The following is a 20801-nucleotide window of genomic DNA, read 5'->3' on the forward strand; positions in this document are numbered from 1 at the left end:
GTTGATTAGCCGATCTGGGCTAGTGATAGTACTGAGGACTAGCACACAGTTCCCGGATAAGCCTCACTTTCAGAGAGTGGAGGACCCTTGAAATCGGAAAGAACTGAACCAGAAGCCGTAGGAGTGGTGCATGGTCTACATTCTTGCATATACTGAATTATAGTTGCCTGTAATGTTAACATCATCACGAAAATCTAATAAGAAACAAAAACAACTGTGAGCTTGAAAAGTAAATGATGAGGAACAGCCTTATATTCCTTAAACCCAGTCTTTAATAGATGTTTGCAGAGCGCTGAGACCAAGTGCGAGGTACTTGTTTAAGGCCATAAACATAGTTATTGAGACAACAAACATAATTAGGAAATGTGGGATCAACAAATCCTCGAGGTTGGGCCATAGAATTTGTCTCAGTTAGGTAACCATTTAATTGCTCGTTGATCAGCTGTGAGACTTCTCCCACCAATGCCGAGATCCAAGTTCTCCAAATTTTATGAGAAATAAACGAACCTCAAACTGATGCTTCAAGATTATCGAGAAAACCTGATCGGCATTATTAAGTTATAACAGGATGTAAAGGAAAGTTTGGAACCTATAATCCAAGCGGAAAACAGAGGAACACTACTATGACAGTTAAAAAGTTGCAGTTCTTCGATCCTAGAGCCTGCTATCCTGTTAAAAGAAATTGGGAGTTATAAAGTTGCAGTTCTCTGATCCTAGAGCCTGCTGTCCGGTTAAAAGAAATTGAGTGAAGCAATCATGTCGAAAAGAATAAGGAGGCGGAACATTTCTAATAGTAATTGTAAGCTCTAGCAGGGTAAGTTGTCTAGAACTGGAAAGAATCTAAAAGGGCTATTTTGACAATTTCTGCTTCAGACTTCTATAAATTCATATCAAGTAAGTTCAAATCATATAATAAGGTCTTCAAGCAAGTCCAACGCTAGATGCAAAATATCTTTAGCTATTGCTCTACCCAATTGAAGAATATGCTTTTAATATTTGATACTGTACAATGCAATAATTGTTTAACTCTTCCCCTCCATTTGTAGTTTTTGATGTTGATGTGGCAACAAGGGTCCATACTCCATCCTTGGTTATAGAATTAAGGACGCATTTATGCATATTTTCATCCAAATATGAAACCCCTTTGGACTCGAGTTTTTTGTACTTGGTGCCAAATTATAACAATAGAATTAAGTATAGCATCATCCAAATAGGCACCAACCATGTCAATTTTACAATGAGAAGGTGATAAGCCCTGGACCAGATCTCACAGTTGTTATACTAGGCTGGCATTGAATCTTTTACAACTTTACAATAGTGGAAGATGACACAAGAGCGAAAAATCAACCTCAGTACAACAAATTGGAAATAAACAGCATTATTAAGTTATAAGTACCCAGATTTGGAAAGCTATAGACCCCTGCTAATTGTAGATTGTTCTATGATTAAGTAATATAGATTATTGAGTTTGAAACTTAAGTAAAAGTAAGCTGTGGATAAGATACTTGAGACTTTTTATATTGGAAAGAAAGAATTTCAAGCTGTTGCCTGATCTGTTAGCATCAATAGGGCTGTTCCCCATTTAACTTACTGGATCCTATCACCTTAATGTTTTTTACATTTTCCACATGGATTCTTGAATTTATCAATATTAAACTGCTAATTTTTTTGCTCAAGTAAAAAGAGAGTTGTTTTTAATTGGTCTGTTTTGGTTTAATTCTTTGTTAAAGCTCATCTGATTGGTGAAACTTTATGATTTCATGTTAGTCAAAAAGTATTATAATGTGAATTGTGCTGTAAGAAGAAACATTCATCTAATTTTCTGGTGGATGCCCACTAAAATAATAATTTTAAGTAAAGTATCTTGTGCCGGAGCATTTGCTAGTACCACAAGTACTACTTCTTGCATGAAAAGGTTCTCCTGTTTTCACCTGTATACATATATCATGCTTCGATGTTTTTAGAAATTTTTAGAACACACAAAGAGTTCATAAGGAACGCGTGTGTGCACACGCTCACTTGAAATGTCGAAAGAGAGATATGGATGCTGCTGTTTTTGGCGAAAGTTTAAGCTTGGAGTGGCAGAGGCGCCACTAGAGATAAAACAACTGTTTGAGAAGTACTCAGATGATGGAATAATGAGTCTGCATCATTTCCAGAGGTTTATGAAAGAGGTTCAAAGAGAAGTGGCAGATGCTTCAATAGAAACTGTATTTTTCAATATCAAGAATCAAAATATCACTAAACACGTTACTCAAAACAAAGGTCTGAATCTTGAAGGTTTCTTTAGGTACCTTTTTGATGGTCATATTAATCCTCCTCTTCCTTCTCCTCCCAAGGTATTATATTCTCATCCCATTCAAGTTTAATTAGTATAAATATTCAGATATCTGCAATTTATCGTTAGCAAAATAGATGCGGTCATTCTTCAATGAAATGATTTTTTTATGTAGAGTTTCTACGTCAGATCAGGAAAAATAAATATTTATTGAATCTGTTTGTTGTTTCTTGTATTGAGAATGTTTTTGGTGCCAAATTTCTTCAGGTGCACCATAATATGAGAGCTCCGCTGTCTCATTATTTTATATATACTGGCCACAATTCCTATCTAACTGGAAATCAACTGAGCAGTGACAGCAGTGACGTTCCTATTATTGATGCACTCCACAGAGGTGTTAGAGTTATTGAACTGGATCTGTGGCCTAACTCTACCAAAGATGAGGTCCATGTTGTTCATGGAGGGTACTAAATCAGCTTATTTATATTTGTATCTGTTTTTATAGGGTCAGAATTCCCGGGGAGAGGGGGTGGGGGGTGGTATTCGGCTGTGGATGTATATACCTTATGGTTCATTCTTTTAAAAATACAGGACACTAACAAATCCAGTGGAGCTCATCAAGTGTCTAAGATCAATCAAACAACATGCTTTTGCCACATCGGAATATCCTGTGATACTGACTCTAGAAGACCATCTTACTCCAGTTCTTCAGGCTAAAGTTGCTAAGGTAACAACATAATTCTTTCTTTTCACCATAAAGATTATGAAAAGAGATACTTAGCACTACTGTGAAAGTATTATATTATCAAATTGTCCTTATTGCGCTCTAGTTGCATATACTTTATTTTTGCTTTTAAGTCAAATATTAATCTAATCAGATGGTGACCGAAACATTTGGAGACATGCTCTTTATTTCTGGGTCAGAAAGCTTAGCAGAATTCCCATCTCCTGAATTGCTGAAAAGAAAGATAATCATCTCGACCAAACCGCCAAAAGAATATCTTGAAAGTAATAATCTTGAGGTTGTACCTACTGCCGATGAACACAAGCAAAAGAAATCTTCAGAGGAGAAAGCCTGGGGAACAGAAGTCTCGGATATTGGCAGGAAAATGGAAGTTCTTAAAGAGGTACATTTCTACTTTGCCATTTGCTGTCTCACATTAAACTTTGATAATCTTAGATGTCTCTAAGTAAATTCCCTGCCATTTGTTAAATTCTAAGAAGTTCTATATTATCAGATAGAAGTTGAAGACGGAGAAGCTTTAAATGAGGAAGGTGTTCAAAATGAAAGAAGCAGCTTGAAGCATTACATTGATCCTGAATACAAACATCTAATTGCAATTCGTGCACGAAAAAGGAAAGGCGGGATCAATGATTGGTTGCATGATGATCCTAATAAGGTCACACGCATTAGCCTAAGGGAACAAAATTTAGAAAGTGCTGTTATTGATCATGGTGCTGATGTTATAAGGTATAATAGCATATGCTGTGACATTGATGTCTTGCATTGCTTTCTTGAACAATATATTATATACGTTATTGTGTAATCTAAGGATTGGTTACCGGTTACTAGGCCAGATTAAGTTATCATTAAATAACTCAAAATTTAAACAAGAACTATTTCAGGCCACTTTGGATACCTATTCCCATACCCTCATTCCCATTCCCACCAACCAACCAAACGCCACCATAATTGTATCAGTTTAACCGATTTCAGTTGCAGTATTAAGTAACAACATGTCATTAATTTGATTACTGTAATTTTGATAGGTTTACGAGGAGGAATTTGTTGAGGATATTTCCCAAGGGTTCACGAGTTGACTCATCAAACTACAATCCGTTCATTGGATGGATGTATGGAGCTCAGATGGTCGCATTTAATATGCAGGTTTACATATTTTCTACTCACTTCACATAATGTTTTTATGCTCAGAAGCAGTGACATAGGATCTAGGACTGAGGAAGTACTAACTTTTGTGTTGTGTGACAGGGCCATGGTCGGTCACTTTGGTTAATGCAGGGATTCTTTAGAGCTAATGGTGGCTGTGGTTATGTGAAGAAACCAGATTTTCTACTGAAAATTGGTCCCAGTAATGAGGTCTTTGATCCCAAAAGAACATATCCTGTAAAGAGAACTCTTAAGGTGAGCAAAAAGATACCTTATATTTTGTATTATATTATAATGAAGTATTTCTGATATAGAGACTTTTAATTTAGTTGAAAATATACATGGGAGAAGGATGGCATCAGGATTTTGACGAGACACACTTTGACATATACTCTCCACCCGATTTTTATGTTAAGGTATGTAGAACAACATTTCCCTTGATCGCGGGAGTAAAAGTCATTTCCCAATTCCTAAATGCAGAACATTGTCAGGCTTTTCATAACTAACTTTCATTGCAATTGTTCATATTCAGACTCAAATCATGTACTTTCAGTCTGTTCTCTTATGATGATGGACTAGTACGCGTATAGTGCAGTGGCAGGCGAAAAGGACTGAAATTTTGTTAATTTTAAAAGTGCCCCTTTCTTTATGCAGGTTGGAATTGCTGGAGTTCCTAATGATTCAGTAATGAGAAAAACAAAGACAATTCAGGACAAGTGGATTCCAACTTGGAACGAGGAGTTTGAGTTTCCCCTGACAGTTCCTGAGCTTGCATTGCTTCGAATTGAAGTTCACGAGTATGACTTGTCTGATAATGATGATTTTGCAGGACAGACATGCCTTCCTGTTGCAGAACTGAAAACAGGAATTCGAGCTGTACCTCTTCATAACCAGAAGGGGGATGAGTACAAATCTGTTAAGCTCCTCATCCGCTTTCAATTTATCTAATACATATTGAGTCTGCAATATCATATGAAGATTCAATATGTATTTATGTTTTGTGTACATGTATATGTTAAATAAATCTTACGGTTTTGTACTAGCTCTAAATTTTACGGTAAAAGGAAGCAACAAATTCTCATCAGATATAAGAACTTTATTTTGAATAAATAAAGTCTTGTCCAATTGTGTAAATTTCCTTGTTTCGCCTGTCAGCTGTCATCAGGTACCTTCACACAATATAAACTCTCTCCATGAAAATACACGACATATGGACAGAATATAGCCCCCATGCGAAGAGGCAAAACTCCACGAGTATGATAAAATGAACAGGGGAGTAAGTTTGATCATGGGAAATGTTGAAATAGCTTAACAGGAAGACTGGTGCTATCTACTTTCCTCTACATTTCAATCTAATATATAAGATTAGTGAGCAATAATTCTCAAGTAGTCACAATGAACCAACATTCTCACTACTCCGCCTTGAGCACATTGTGCTGAAGCAGAAAGTGATTCATTGTGTTGGTGTTTAAAATGAAAATTACTGTAGAATAGAAGAGAACTACACAAACTGCTTATTCATTTCACAAAATGCACAAACTAATAAAGAGAAGAGTAGTGCTACGTATCCCAAATTCTATTCCCAAATTTTTTTCCCAAATGACGTGGCTGACAAACGACTAATTTTAAGTGGGTGCAATGGCGGAAGGAGCTATGTGTCTCGAGGGTCCACTGACCCTGCTTAACTGATAAATAATATTTTTTATAAGTCTGATCTTGTGAATTGGTGTTGGCCATAATATTTTTTATAAGTCTGATCTTGTGAATTGGTGTTGGCCGCCCCTGCTTGAAAAATGAAACCAAAGCGTGTATACACATAATTTTGCCAAAACCATTGGCCATTAGACTATTATGTTACTCCCTCCTTTCCTCTAGGTTGTTTCGTTCACTGTTTGCACGCATTTTAGAATCCTATAAAATATAGTTTCATAACTTTTTTTTGATATTTTCTTTTTTTGAATAAAAGTTTAAATAAAAGTTTAAATATTGAACTCTTATTCAGAGAAAAAAATTTAAAAAAATATTATGGAACTATACTTTAAATGAGTGTTGAAAAGCGTGTCAAAAAGTAACGTAAAGAAATAAGGGGACAGAGGGAGTATTATGCTATTTATGTGTCGCCCCCGCATACATGAATTTCTAGTTCCGCCAGTGAGTGGGTGGTTGATGTGCATATAAGGGTCCTATTATTATTAATGTGAGTTGAACCAATCGTATGTTGCCAACTAGATTTGGGAACACTTTTGGGGCTACCTAGCATTTTCCTAAACATAAACCGCCTATACAGTGAAAGTTATAACTACTACAAGTAACTGCTAATTCAAATTATAAACTAACCCCTAACTACCAGGTCCGAATTTGCAAACCAGAATAACTGTTGCAGACTTTAATACTGTATCTTACTTAAAAAACACTAGAGTTGCAACAAATCACATAGCAATTTAGACTTAATAAACACAACTAACACTGTCTATTGCAGTAGCTAAGGCATATGTTAACACAATGTAATCTTGTTTTTAGATTTCAGACGCTGCTGCTAGCTAGACAATATTACTAAGATACTGTAAACTCACCCGGGGTTGCAGACTAAACGGATATAAATGTTCCTGGATCCAATATACAGATCAGATGCACAAGTATCTTTCATGCTGAATTTGATGACACTGGTTGGAATTTTAACACAAGTTTTTATAGTAAATTGAAAAACTATGAATACCACCCAAATATCATCTAAACCTTATACTCCCCGCATATATATAATCACCAACAAATTCCGTTCTTACTCTGCATAATATACATTTGGCAAGCTCTGAAATCTCTATTTGCTTAACAAGTTATGACTAGTTAAAAATTCAAAAATAAGACCAAAAAATATGTACAGGATTTTATCTCTTTAAACAACATCGCCTGCTAAATACAGTGCTATCAAGCACTGTGGTTATTTGGGCAACAGATACATAATAATGTTTAGAGTAAATTACAAGATTGTGGCTAAACTATACACCGTTTTGCACAATTATGGCTGAACTTTAAAAATGACGGAAACGTGGCCACCTTTTCACTCCGCTTTTTAATTTTGTGGCGGCCTTTAAGGATGTTAAAAGTCAGTCGTTAGTTGACCAGTCCCTTTATAATTAGCGGGGTATTTAGGTGAAATAACACAATACGGGTATATAAAAAGGAAAAGGCGCGCTCTAATCAAGGTATTTGCGCGCGACTTACTTTACCTTCCTTAACCCATCTACACTTTAAAACCCTAACTACGAAAATCCCAGATCTACACTTGTGTTCGTTCGTGTTCCCATAAATTTGCTTATCAATGGACTGGTTTATGCGAAGTAGGGCTTCGATGCACATGTATGGAGATGCTGAGTGCCCTAATTACAAAGGTAACAAGTTCGATGTCCTAACTGACTTGTGTTTTTTTAATGTTGTTGCTTTACATAACTTGACAGTAGTATAATGTTGTTGTGGTCCCAAATCTGTTTCACAAACTCATATATATATATGTTTATTTTTGTTGGAATCTTTGTTTATGTGTGAAATTGCTTTTGAATGGACCCATATGTCTCTCTGTTTGATGATATGTCAATGAGAACTAGTAAAATAATGGACCCCTTTCGACCCCTTTTTTAATAGTGTATATCCATGTGACTTTCTTTATTGCAGAGTATCCTTCTTTCTTTACTATAAAACTCTATCATGGGGGTCATTTTGACTGTTTGAACACAAAATTTGTGGGTTATAAAGTTGATTACTTTGATTTCTGCAATTTGGATCGAATGTCTGTGTTTGAAGTAAGTGCAATGGTTGGTGAGGCTATTGGTCGTGAATCAGCTGGAATGGAACTGTATTTTAAATCACCAAAAGAGGGTATGGATCAAGTTGGTAGGTTAGAATCAGATGCTGAGGTTAGGATGATGACATATCTGATTAATGATGAAGTCCAATATGTTGAGGTTTTTGCTGTTCTTATTGAACCTCTAGAAGTACAAGGATTGCCATTAAGTAGGCCAATAGATAATGAAACTGTTATAGACCTGGAACAAGAAGGATTTGGGAATACGGATGGAAGTAGTTTGGAAGATGAATCCAGTGAGACAGAGGTTGCTCAGCCTAGGGAGAAGCCTGTTGTGAAGAAAAAGAAAGTTAAGAAAGTTGGGAAGAAACCCCCCTAGGAAGAAATGTGCTAAGAGGCCAGCATTTGAATGTATTGATGAGGCTTCCAATTATGAGAAGGTAGGTGATGGGGGTGACAACACTGGGGGTGCTGATGAGCCTCATGCTAAGACTGAGAAGGCCAATAATGAGACTCAAACTGAGGATGCTGGGATTGGCAATGATGGTGCTAATAAGAACACTGGGGGTGCCAATGAATTCAATTGGAATTTTGAGACTGACTTTGAGGGTCATGAGAAAGAAAATGAGGATGGTAATAATGATGGTGCACAAAATGAGGATGAACATAATGAGTTTGAGGAGTGCTTTGAAGGGCAAGAAGCTAACTTTGAGAGGTTTAGGACTGAGGAAGAGTCAGATGAAGATCATGATGAATGGTTTCCAGACACCTCAAATGATGGCAACTCTGATCATGATGACTCCATGGATTATGCCAATGAAGAAGAGTCTGACCTGCATGAGCCTCATGGTCAGGAAGAGGTTCACATAGAAGACATTGAATTGAATGATGACTTGATTGAGAGTGAGGATGAAAGGATTGCAGTCAGCAGTGAGGAAGGGGGTGAAGAATTTGCCACTGACTTCATCCCAGGTGCATCTCAACCTACAACTCAAGTGGATGAAAGCCAAGGAGGTGTGTTCCAACCTCAGACGGCACCTACCACTACAGCAACAGGGTCAAGTGGAATTAGGCTCAAAGGATGGCAGAAGCAGAAAAAAGCAGTCACCACAAGGGCTGAAATTCTGAGAGCAAGAAGTGCTAGGGAGAAGAAAATCAACAAGAAATATGTTGATTGAAATTATGCATCCACTACTATTTAATTCCACAAACTATGGCCTAGTATTTTCATCAAAACTGTTAAGCCTAATAGGTTGAAACTATGATGTTTTTGTTTGTCTGGCCTTTATTTTGTGTGCCAAAAATTGTGGCAAGGCAAGTCTTTTGTCAAGTTGGTTTTTTGCCAGGTCTTTTGTATGCCAAATGTTGGGCCACAAGAATTGTGTAGTTATTTGGAATCATGTTATGCAAGTACTCTACTTATTTGGAATCATGTTATATAATTGTTCTACTTATATCTTGTCTTCAACTTCACTTTCATCTTACCATTTAAACCACATTCACTAGCCAAAACATCACATTCACTAGCTAAAACATTCACTGCATCACTTTTAATTTATTGCAACACCAACCACTAGCATCACAAACCATAAACACGACCTTACACACATTCATTACAATTGCACTAGTGCTAGAAACACACCCAACCATACAAACATTCATTGTTCACTGCACCTATCATAATTTATTTCTTCTCACTACCACTAAACACATACAGAACCAACCAAACTAAACATACTACACACATTCGAAGCCTCCATTTTTTGTTTTCTCTCTTCTGGGCTTCAAGGACTTGATTCTCGTAATTTGCTTCCATGTCCCTCAGCCTCCTCAACAGACCTGGAATGACAACTTGTGCTCGACTGCATAGAGGACCATCAACCCACTGGAAATACCTGCATCCGTTGGTTCCCCCTATACAATTTTTGAACCTTCGTCCTGCGTTAGCGTCAGTCCAAGCAACTCTATCAGCAGCGACTCTACCACAATAGCAAAACGACATGATTAACAGGAGAAGGAGGTGAAAGTGGGGGTTAAAGTTTGCTCTTTACACTTACAGAGGTGTGTGTATCGGTATTATATATATACAAGCAATTTTGACCGTTGTAATTTAATTAAATACTGAAATATCCCTGCTCCGTTAGTGCCGTTAGGGTTTTTTTTAACGCCCGCCACAAAATTAAAAAGCGGAGTGAAAAGTTGGCCACGTTTCCGTCATTTTTAAAGTTCAGCCACAATTGTGCAAAACGGTGTATAGTTTAGCCACAATCTTGTGATTTACTCTAATGTTTATAACGTCTTGTTAGTCTTTGAGCTGGTAAATATAAGTTTCAGTGAGTTCTAGCTTCTCCTGTACTCCGGTCTACTCTTGTCCATGTCTCTCTGCATTGAAATTATTCTTTCCAGTAGGAATGGGAGGTCATAATTTTCACCATTAGGCGCCTGTTGTTTCATGTAACTTATGATCATCCATATGTCAGACAAGCATAGACTGTTACGAAATTTAGCAAGCTCCAGCTTCTCCTTTAGCTTCTGTATATCTGACAAGCTTAGACTCTTGAAAATTCAGCACTCATCAAGAGCTTATCCGTGTGCTCCGAATCATTCTTGGCCCTCAACAGGACGGTACACGTAAGTCCTTAATATTTGAAACTCAGTTAGCCAATCATATATATACGCCGCTCTCTCGAAATCCTTGTCGATGATCTTGCTTTTCTGACCATCTCAGACGTTTTCCATGATAATCAATCAAAGATTCTTGCGCTACATCATATACACTGTCAGTTTTATCTCTTTTAATGCGGTATTTTTAGTTACATAAACTAAAATTTTCACCTTCTTCAATTCAACCTCATGAATTCGAAGGATTCTTGTTGTTCTCTACAACAATTTCAAAATTAAAGCCCAAGAAATAATTTCCATCAACTAGAAATTACTACACAAACTTGACAATCCTTGGAACATAAAATCTGAAGATCTACATATCGAGCACGTACTAATTACTAAAGAGACATAACAATGTTCATAACTTGTTGTTGTTCCTTAAGCTGGTAAACATAGCCTTCCACAAGATCTAGCTTCTCCCTGTGCTCAGGTCTATCCTTGGCCATGTTCCTCAGCAGGTAAACTATTCTCTCAAGGAGGAACGACAAGTCATGACTTTCACGGTCAGGCGCCTGATGTTTCATGTAACGTATGATCATCCGTATGTCTGACAAGCCTAGACTGTCCCGAAATTTAGCAAGCTCCAGCTTTTCCCTAAGCTTCTGCGTATCCGACAAGCACAGACTGTTAAGAAACTCTGCAAACTCATGCTTCTTCCCAGGCTCTTCATTCTTGGTTCTCAGCAGGCCAGCAAGTCTTATCTTCATGCCTGAGACCTTATGAGTTTCTTTTCTCAGAGCTTTTAAACGAAGCATATAACGAAAAACATCATTAAGGTCCTCTCCATACCACACCGAAAGCAAGTAGCGTAACAGATGTAAATTATCGCAAAAGCCTTGATCAGGTGGATTTGGCATACTGAGAATATGATGAGGTGCAGTGAGATTTTAAGGCTAAGAAGGAGCCTGAAAATTTATGCAGAGAATTTTGTTGTCAAACAGCTTTATATAGGGGTTCATACAACTCCAATGCTTAGGAGTTGCGTTTGCCGGTGCATGTAGCGTGCAGGACACGAATTTAATTATGACCCTAACGAGTTTTCTGATTATTATTTTTTATATTTTGTGGTTTTTATAATATCTTAAAGATTTTACTTTTGTGGTGAACTAGTGAATAAAGCCGCGCTTCGCGGCGGCGTTATGAATTTATTATAAATTTAGATAAAAAAATTGTTATACCTATTTTTTTGTCAAACATAATACTAACAGAAAATTTATTATTATTTTGATAAAAAATAATTTGGGCCGCCCTCCCCTCAAACACAATACTAATAAAGGATCTTTTTTATAAATTTTGATACGAAATAATATTATAATTGCATAAAAGTTATTTTGAATCGTGTTCCCGTTAAACATATCATTAATAAAAAAATATTATAATTAATATAAAAATTTGTTTAAGTGTCCCTTTTGTCGAACACAATACTAATAAAAAAATTGTTTGACCCGCCCTCCTATCAAGGACAATATTAATCAATAATTATTATAATTATGATAAAATTAAATATAATTATATAGATAAAAATTAGTTTGAGCCGCTCACTTGTCGAACACAATGCTAATAACAAAACATTATAATATAGATATTAGTTGGTGTCGCCCTACCGTCAAACACAATACTAATAAAAATTATGATAAAGTTAAAGATTATAATTGGATAAAAATTATTTTAAGTTGTGGTCTGTTTGAATAAAAAAGATATTATAACTTAGATAAAAAAATTATTTTAGCTGTTTTCCCGTCAAACATAATACTAATTGGAAATTTATTATTATTTAGATAAAAATTAATTTGGGCCGCCCTCCCCTGAAATACAATACTAATCAAGAATCATTTACATTATGACAAAATTATAATTACAATTGGATAGATATATCCAATTTCATAGATTTTAGCTATTATATTTTTCTTTAAGATTTCTATTTCTTAATTGTTTAGAATTATCTTTTTTTTTTTTTTAAGATTCCTATTTCTTCACTACTTAGAATTTCATAGATTTTAGCTATTATATTTTTCTTTAAGATTCTTATTTCTTAACTGTTTAGAATTATATCTCTTTTCTTTTAAGATTCCTATACCAGTTAGAAGTCTTTTAATAGATTCTAGAGTATTACCTTTAGAATCCGATAAGAAAAGAATTGTATTATCTTTAGAATTCTTGAACATGATTTTTTGAATTATAACTATAATTTTTCTCCGAAATTTAAGAAAAATCAGAAGACTGAATCGAGGAATTCTAGAGGCGCCTAGATTCTAGAGTATTACCTTTAGAATCCGATAAGAAAAGAATTGTATTATCTTTAGAATTCTTGAACATGATTTTTTGAATTATAACTATATTTTCTCTGCAAAATCAATATATATATATATATATATATATATATATATATATATATAAAGGAGGATGCGGGCGTCTCTAGAATCGCTCGATTCAGTCTTCTAATTTTTCTTAAATTTCGGATAGAAAATATAGTTATAATTCAAAAAATCATGTTTAAGAATTCTAAAGAAGATACAATTCTTTTCTTATTGAATTCTAAAGATGATACAATTCTTTTCTTTTTTATTTAATATTTTTTATTGAATTCTAAAGATGACATAATTCTTTTCTTATTTAGTAATCCTAAAAGAAATAAGATTATGTTTAAAAAATTATCTTCAAAGATTCCAAAAATTAATACAGTTCTTTTCTTTTTGGATTCTAAAGATAATACAATTTTTTTCTTATTTAGAAATCCTAAGTTGGATTATATTTATTTAAACTAACAATCATATATAAAATACTATTTATATTTAAGATTTGTAGAGTAATACGTACAATTTTTATTTTCAATTTAGTCTCATAATTTTTTTTTTTAAATTTCCTATAGAAATAAAGGACTGCAAAGATAATAATCATTAAAAAACACTAATAGCAAAAAAATTAGAACCATAAAAGAGTAATAATTTTTAGGTAATAAATAGGAATCATAAAATAAAAATAATTAACAAAAAATAGGATATAAAAAATAGGAAATATATATTGATTTTATAATAATGTAAATGATTTTTTATTAGTGTTGCGTTTGACGGGCACGGGAGGCGGCCCAAACCAATTTTTATTTAAATAATAATAAATTTTCTATTAGTATTATATTTGACGGGAAAGTAGCTAATATAATTTTTTTATCTATGTTATAATATTTGTTTTTTAAAACGGTACCACAATTCAAAATAATTTTTATCCAATTATAGTTATAATTTAAAAAATCAACTTGAAGGATTCTAAAAGTTAATATAATTCTTTTTTTTTCGGATTCTAGAGGTAATACAATTTTTTTATTATCTAGGAATGCCAAAAGAAATATGATTATATTTATTTAAACTAATAATCATAGATAAAATACAATTTATATTTAAGATTTGTAAGGTAATACGTACAATTTTTATTTCCGATTTAGTCTTATAATTTTCTTAAATTTCGAATAGAAAATAAAAGATTGTAAAGATAATAATCATTAAAAAACTAACACCAAAAATATTAGAACCATAAAAGAATAATAATTTTAAACTAATAAATAGGAGTCAAAAAATAAAAATAATTAACATATAAAATAATACATATAAAATACGAATCATATATTGATTTTATTATAATGTTGATTAGTATTGTGTTTGACGGGCACGGGAGGCGGCCCAAACTAATTTTTATCTAAATAATAATAAATTTTCTATTAGTATTATGTTTGACAGGAAAGTGGCTAAAATAATTTTTTATCTATTTTATAGTATATATTTTTGTTAAAACGGGACCACAGTTCAAAATACTTTTGATACTCTCAGTGTTTTGATGATCACACTGCCAGCAAGCTAATAGCATAAAACTTGTGCTTGTTAGCGAGCTATCAATAATATATGCATGTGCTAACAGCTTGATAAGTTTCAGTGTTATGTTCAACTGTCAGCAAGCTTACAGGATATCATTCAGGCTTATCAGCTAGCTTACAGCGAGAACAGAAAAGCAAATGGATAAGATTCAAAGTCGAAAAGCAAGGAGATTTATTAGGAATCGATTTGTAAGGACTTTAATATTTATATATGACTTATATAAATATTAGAGCTCAGTTTTAAATCAGTATTTCAAACAAAAACGATTTCCTAACTTGTAGGAGTGTTTATCTCTATTTCGATCTTATCTAAAACTACTTCTATTTGATTTCAAATTATGGTTTTATACATAAACGTTTTACTGAGTTTGGTTACAACGTTCCTACGCTTTTTACTCAGTAATCTTCACAAGTTTAAACGTTCAAATTGATAACAAATTATACGTGAGTTCGGTTGGAACAAGAACGTTGGAATTTGTTAGCAAATTGACCGTTAGATCTTTGTGTATATATACTTGAGTAGTGTGGTTGCCGTTTTCTTTAAGGAGAACACACATCAAGCTTCTGAAATACAACACACTTTCATTGCAAAATTTTTACTTGAGCTCTAGTACTTATATTTGAATATATATCTATATTGAGTTCATAGTTTCGGTTGTATTACACTCATTCATTGTATTGTTCAAAGTGTAAAGGTTTGTTGCTGTGTATCGAGCTTGTGAAACAAGGGAACAAGGGGACTAGTTAGCTAGAAGAGTATACTTGGGAAGTATAGGTCTTGGAGAGCTTTTGGTTCGTGGTTCAGGGGTTTCAGCAAGCTGATAACAGGAACAAGGGATAAAGGGAGTTATATTATTGAATCATTGTAATTGTTGACATTATTTGATTAATAATATAATCTCTTACCAGTTGGTAGGGGACCAGGACGTAGACCATTAGGGATAGGGGTCGAACCTGGCTAAAATTCTCTGTGTTGCTAGCTTACTGATTATATCTGTTTTGCATTGCATCTGCATTGTTAGCTAGCTGACTGTTAACTCTGAAATTAACAGCAAGCTGTCTGTGACAGCATAACTATTTGGTAACATTAAAAATCGGTCATATTAGCCATAACACCTATTCACCCCCCCTCTAGGTGTGTGATTTCAATTGGTATCAGAGCTGTGTTTGTACTAATACTTCTGTAACAGGAATAGTATCGATCGATATGGCTGATAACTTTCAGGGAAAGTCCGATTTTAGAGCTCCCCTCCTCACGGGTTCTGACAACTACAATTGGTGGAAAGGCCAAATGGAGGCTCATCTATCCAGAGATCCCCTAATGCAAAGAGTTGTGCAAAGAGGTCCTTATGAATATCGTGATAGCGATGGCAAAGTCAAGGACGTTGATGTTCTCACTGCGGACGAGCTATCAAAGGTTGCTGCCAATGGAAAAGCAAGGAGTACATTAATCAATGGGCTGAATCAAGCTGAATATGACAAGGTCTCTTCTCTCAAATCTGCAAAAGAAATTTGGGATGCATTGGAGACATATCACGAAGGCTCAAAGGCGTTAAAGAAAGTCAAGCTCGGGAAGCTTATGAAAGAATTTGGAAGCTTTGCTATCAAGAAGGGAGAATCCATTCGGGAAAGCCAAGCTAGATTCCAAGTCACTCTCAACAGTCTTGAAAGACTTGGCAAAAAGATTCCTCAATCGGAAATCAACATGAATATTCTAAATGCTGTTCCATTCGAATATGGTGCCAAGGTCACAGCATTGGAGTCAGCTCTCAACATTGATACTATGGATCACCTGGCTATATTTGCTGAGTTGGAACAATTTGAAGCTAAGATCGAAGCTAACAGCTCAGAAAGCAGCAAGCTGCCAACAGAGAAAATGAAGAATCTTGCACTGCACTCCTCTGTCAGCAAGCTGGAAACAGATGAGGAAACAGAATCAGATGAGGATCTAGCTCTTATGTCCAGGAAAATCAAGAGAATGATTGAAAAGAAAAACAAAATGAAGCGTGAAAAGGGCAAAGCTTTTGGTGCAAAGAAAGATCCAAAGGATGATGCATGTTTTGAATGTGGCAAGAAAGGGCATTTCAAAAGGGATTGCTACAAGCTAAAGAACAAGTCAAAGCCGCCTAGACAGCAAGCTGATTTTAAGAACAAAAAGAAATCCAAGGCACTTCTAACTTGGAGTGATGATGAAGATGAGTCAGCTTCTGATGATTCTAGTGATGAGATGGTGAATTTGGCTCTTGTTGGTCTCGATGGCTCAATTGATACAACTGATTCAGATACGGACACTAATAGTGAGGTAAACTCTATTAATTCTGAATTAAATACTATTGATACAACTACTTGTGAACTAACCATGCAGGATAAGAGTTGTTTATCAATAATGGAACTCATTGATCTAAAGAATGAGAATTATGAGCTCGAGAAAGAAAATGTTCATTTGAAGAAAGTCATAGGTGATTTCTTGAATGAAAAGAGTGCCAAAGCTAGTAGCGGAATCATTGCTACCCTCAAGGAACAGATTTCACAACTTGAAGGGAACAACATGCAAATCCAAAGAAGGAATGATACACTCATGAAGGAACTCAGCTCGCTGAGAGCAGATCTTAAAGCTAAGGATGCAAGCTTGGAGGCGTTCGAGTTAAGCAAATCCCAAAGCTTAGCCGAAATTTCTATTCAAGCTGAAAAGATCAAATCATTGGAGCAAGAAGTCAAAGATCTTCAGAAAGCCATGGGAAAGTTTGTTCAAGGAGAAGAAAGTCTCAAATCTATAATGAAACAAGCTAAAGGTTCTCATGACAAAGGAGGCATTGGTGCAGCTTCTACATCCACTTCTTCAATGAGATATGAAGGGAAAAATGGCATTCCATACAATTATGCCATGCCTTGGGTGACTTGTCACAAGTGTGGAAAGAAGGGCCATCTTGCTAATAATTGTCCAATGAAGAATTCTCAATCAGCAAGCTGGGGAAGGAAGTCAGCTCACAGGCAGTATGCTGACAACAGAAACAGACAGAAGACAGCTCCAGGACAGAATGCTGATAAGACCAGCAGAACATGGAAGAAGAGTTCTAAAGTGGTCCAAATGTGGATCAAGAAATCTGACCTTAATGTTCTATATGTTTTATCAACTAACACTGTTGGACCCAACAAAATATGGGTACCAAAACGTTGAGTTGTTTGTGTTTGTTTTGTAGGTTTGTCTCGTGTCTAAAGTAAAGCCAAATCAATGGATATTGGATAGTGGATGCACTAGGCACATGAGTGGAGACAAATCTCAGTTTCTAAGCTTGAAGATGAAGAAGGGTGGTCATGTCACAATCGGTGATAGCGTCACAATCGGTGATAGCAAAACTCTTCCTATTCTCGGCAAAGGAACTATAGGTAATAGTATCATTTCTATCAACAAGGTACAATATGTTAAAGGTCTTACTTATAACTTGCTTAGTATAAGTCAGTTATTTGATGATGGTCATATTGTTAACTTTGGTAAGGATGAATGTACTATACTTGTTGGTGCTAACAAAACTCCTCTAGTTGCAAAACGAGAAGGAAATATATATGTTTTGAACTTTGAAGAACAGGAGGCAGGTGTTTGTTTAGCAGCTGTGGATAATAATCCAGAAATTTGGCATAGAAGGCTTGGACATGCTCATATGGATCATCTCAGCAAGCTGTCAGCAAAGAAGCTTGTTCGAGGACTACCAAAGCTTAAGTATGTCAAGATGGAGACATGTTCTGCTTGTCAATTGGGAAAGCAAACAAGGACTCCACATAAGGCAAAGAAAATGGTATCTACTTCTAAACCTTTAGAGCTTCTTCACTTGGATCTCTTTGGTCCCGAAGCTTATAAGAGTATTGGAGGTAAACAATATGCCTTTGTTATTGTTGATGATTATTCTAGATTCACTTGGGTATTATTCTTGCGTACTAAAGATTGTGCTTTTAGTGAATTTGAGAAACTAATCAAGTTGCTTGAGAACAAATTAGATACAAGACTTGTAGGTATTCGAAGTGATCATGGTGGGGAATTCCAAAAAGACTTCATTACTTATTGTGAAGAAAGAGGAATCTCACATGAGTTCTCAGCACCTCGTACACCTCAGCAAAATGGAGTTGTAGAGCGTAAGAACAGGTCCTTACAAGAAACAGCTAGGACATTGCTGCAGGAGAGCAAGCTGCCAAGAAGTTTTTGGGCAGAAGCTGTCAACACAGCAAGCTATGTTCTTAACAGAGTGCTTATCAGGCCAATTCTCAACAAGACTCCTTATGAATTGCTAAGGAAAAAGAAGCCTGATATCAGCTATTTCAAGATTTTTGGATCTAAGTGCTTCGTACTCAAAACCATTGATAGGGATGGTAAATTCGATTCTAAATCTTATGAAGCTATATTTTTGGGTTATTCTTTAACAAGTCGTGCTTATAGAGTATATAATCTTGCTAAACATACTGTTGAAGAGTCTATTGATGTTTCATTTCAAGAGTCTACTGATGATCTTGCAAGGGATGAGGAAGAATGTGCAGGTACAGGTACTAGCAGCAAGCTGACAGTGAAGGAAACTGGAAATCAGCAAGCTGACAAGTCAACTGCCACAACTTCAGAAGGCAATAAAGCTACTGAATCCACTCCATCTCTTGAGGAAACCTTGGATAAGATGTCAAAGCTTACATTGGATGAATCCAGAGGTCAAACTTCATCAGCAAGCCAAAATGGTGTTGATCAGACTCCTCCTAGGCAGACTACAAGGAATGAAGAGGTCATAGCTCAACATAATCTACCAAAGTCAACTAGAACACTGAAGAATCATCCTCCTCAGTTGATCATTGGAGATAAATCAGCTGGAATCAAGACAAGGAAAGCTCAAGCCAACATTTGTGCTTATGCTGCCTTCATAGCTCAAGAGGAACCAAAGAATGTTCAAGAAGCTTTACAAGATGAAAATTGGATCATGGCAATGCAAGAAGAACTCAATCAATTTGAAAGATGTGAGGTTTGGGAACTTGTAGATCCACCAGAGGATGCTTCAATTGTTGGAACCAAATGGGTGTTCAAGAATAAAGTTGATGAATTTGGTACTATCACTCGGAACAAAGCTAGACTTGTTGCACAAGGATACAATCAGCAAGAAGGAATTGATTTTGATCAAACATATGCTCCGGTTGCAAGATTGGAATCTATTAGGATGCTCTTATCATTTGCATGCTACAAGAAGTTCAAGCTACATCAAATGGACGTCAAAAGTGCATTCTTAAATGGATATCTAAAGGAAGAAGTTTATGTCAAGCAACCACCAGGATTCGAGGATGGAAAATATCCAAACCGTGTCTACAAGCTCAAGAAGGCACTATATGGATTAAGGCAAGCACCTCGATCATGGTATGAAAGGTTAAGTGAATTTTTGATCAAAAATGGTTTTATTAGAGGTAAAATTGATCCTACTTTGTTTACTATTTTTAAAGGGCAAGATATATTAGTTGTTCAAATATATGTAGATGATATTATATTTGGATCTACTAATGATTCTTTGTGTAAGTGGTTTTCAAAGTGCATGCATAGTGAGTTTGACATGAGCATGATGGGAGAGCTCAACTATTTCTTGGGGCTCCAAATTAAGCAAACTCCAGAAGGAATTTATGTGCATCAATCCAAGTATATCAAGAATCTACTCAAAAGATTTGGATATGAGAATATCAAGGCAAAATCAACACCGATGAGCGTTGTCAGCAAGCTGACAGCAGATGAAAATGGTAAAGATGTTGATATTCGAATGTATAGAGGTATGATTGGTAGTTTACTTTATCTTACAGCCTCTAGACCTGATATTATGTATAGTGTTTGTGTTTGTGCTAGATTTCAAGCAAAACCAAAGGATTCTCACTTACAAGCTGTTAAAAGAATATTTAAATATTTAAGTGGAACAATTACTTTGGGTTTATTCTATCCTATCACAAATGCTTTTGATCTTGTTGGGTATAGTGATGCAGATTATGCAGGTAGTCAAACTGATAGAAAAAGTACAAGTGGTGTTTGTGCATTTTTGGGTCAAAGCTTAGTTTCTTGGTTAAGCAAGAAGCAAACTTCAGTTGCTCTATCTACGGCTGAGGGGGAGTATTTAGCAGCTGGTAGCTGTTGCTCTCAAATGCTATGGATGAGACAACAATTGAAGGACTTTGGAATCAAATGCAAGCAAACTCCTATCTTTTGTGACAACACAAGTACAATCAACATTTCAGAAAATCCAGTCAATCATTCAAGGACAAAGCATATTGATGTTCGACATCATTTTCTGAGAGACAATGTTGC

General features: G+C 35.4%; 1 protein-coding gene across 1 annotated transcript; it reads left to right on the plus strand.

The window, feature by feature from the left end:
• The first annotated feature begins 1712 nt into the window (after positions 1-1712).
• LOC108218488 (phosphoinositide phospholipase C 2) lies at positions 1713-5300 on the plus strand. The gene is made up of 9 exons (XM_017391450.2): positions 1713-2339; positions 2546-2742; positions 2870-3005; positions 3157-3405; positions 3517-3749; positions 4049-4166; positions 4269-4421; positions 4496-4582; positions 4821-5300. The coding sequence occupies exons 1-9, from the start codon at positions 2025-2027 to the stop codon at positions 5112-5114; spliced, it is 1782 nt and encodes a 593-aa protein (XP_017246939.1). The 5' UTR covers positions 1713-2024; the 3' UTR covers positions 5115-5300.
• The last annotated feature ends 15501 nt before the right edge of the window (positions 5301-20801 follow it).

Source organism: Daucus carota, chromosome 4, assembly GCF_001625215.2.
Source record: "Daucus carota subsp. sativus chromosome 4, DH1 v3.0, whole genome shotgun sequence".
NCBI classification, from domain to species: Eukaryota; Viridiplantae; Streptophyta; class Magnoliopsida; order Apiales; family Apiaceae; genus Daucus; species Daucus carota.

What these genes read in the sequence shown, in the direction of transcription:
- LOC108218488 (XM_017391450.2), top strand. Translation starts at nt 2,025, where the DNA reads ATGTCGAAAGAGAGATATGGATGCTGCTGTTTTTGGCGAAAGTTTAAG. An exon ending in CTCTTCCTTCTCCTCCCAAG is followed by an intron (nt 2,340 to 2,545) that starts GTATTATATTCT and finishes AAATTTCTTCAG; the next exon opens with GTGCACCATAATATGAGAGC. An exon ending in AAATGGAAGTTCTTAAAGAG is followed by an intron (nt 3,406 to 3,516) that starts GTACATTTCTAC and finishes CTATATTATCAG; the next exon opens with ATAGAAGTTGAAGACGGAGA.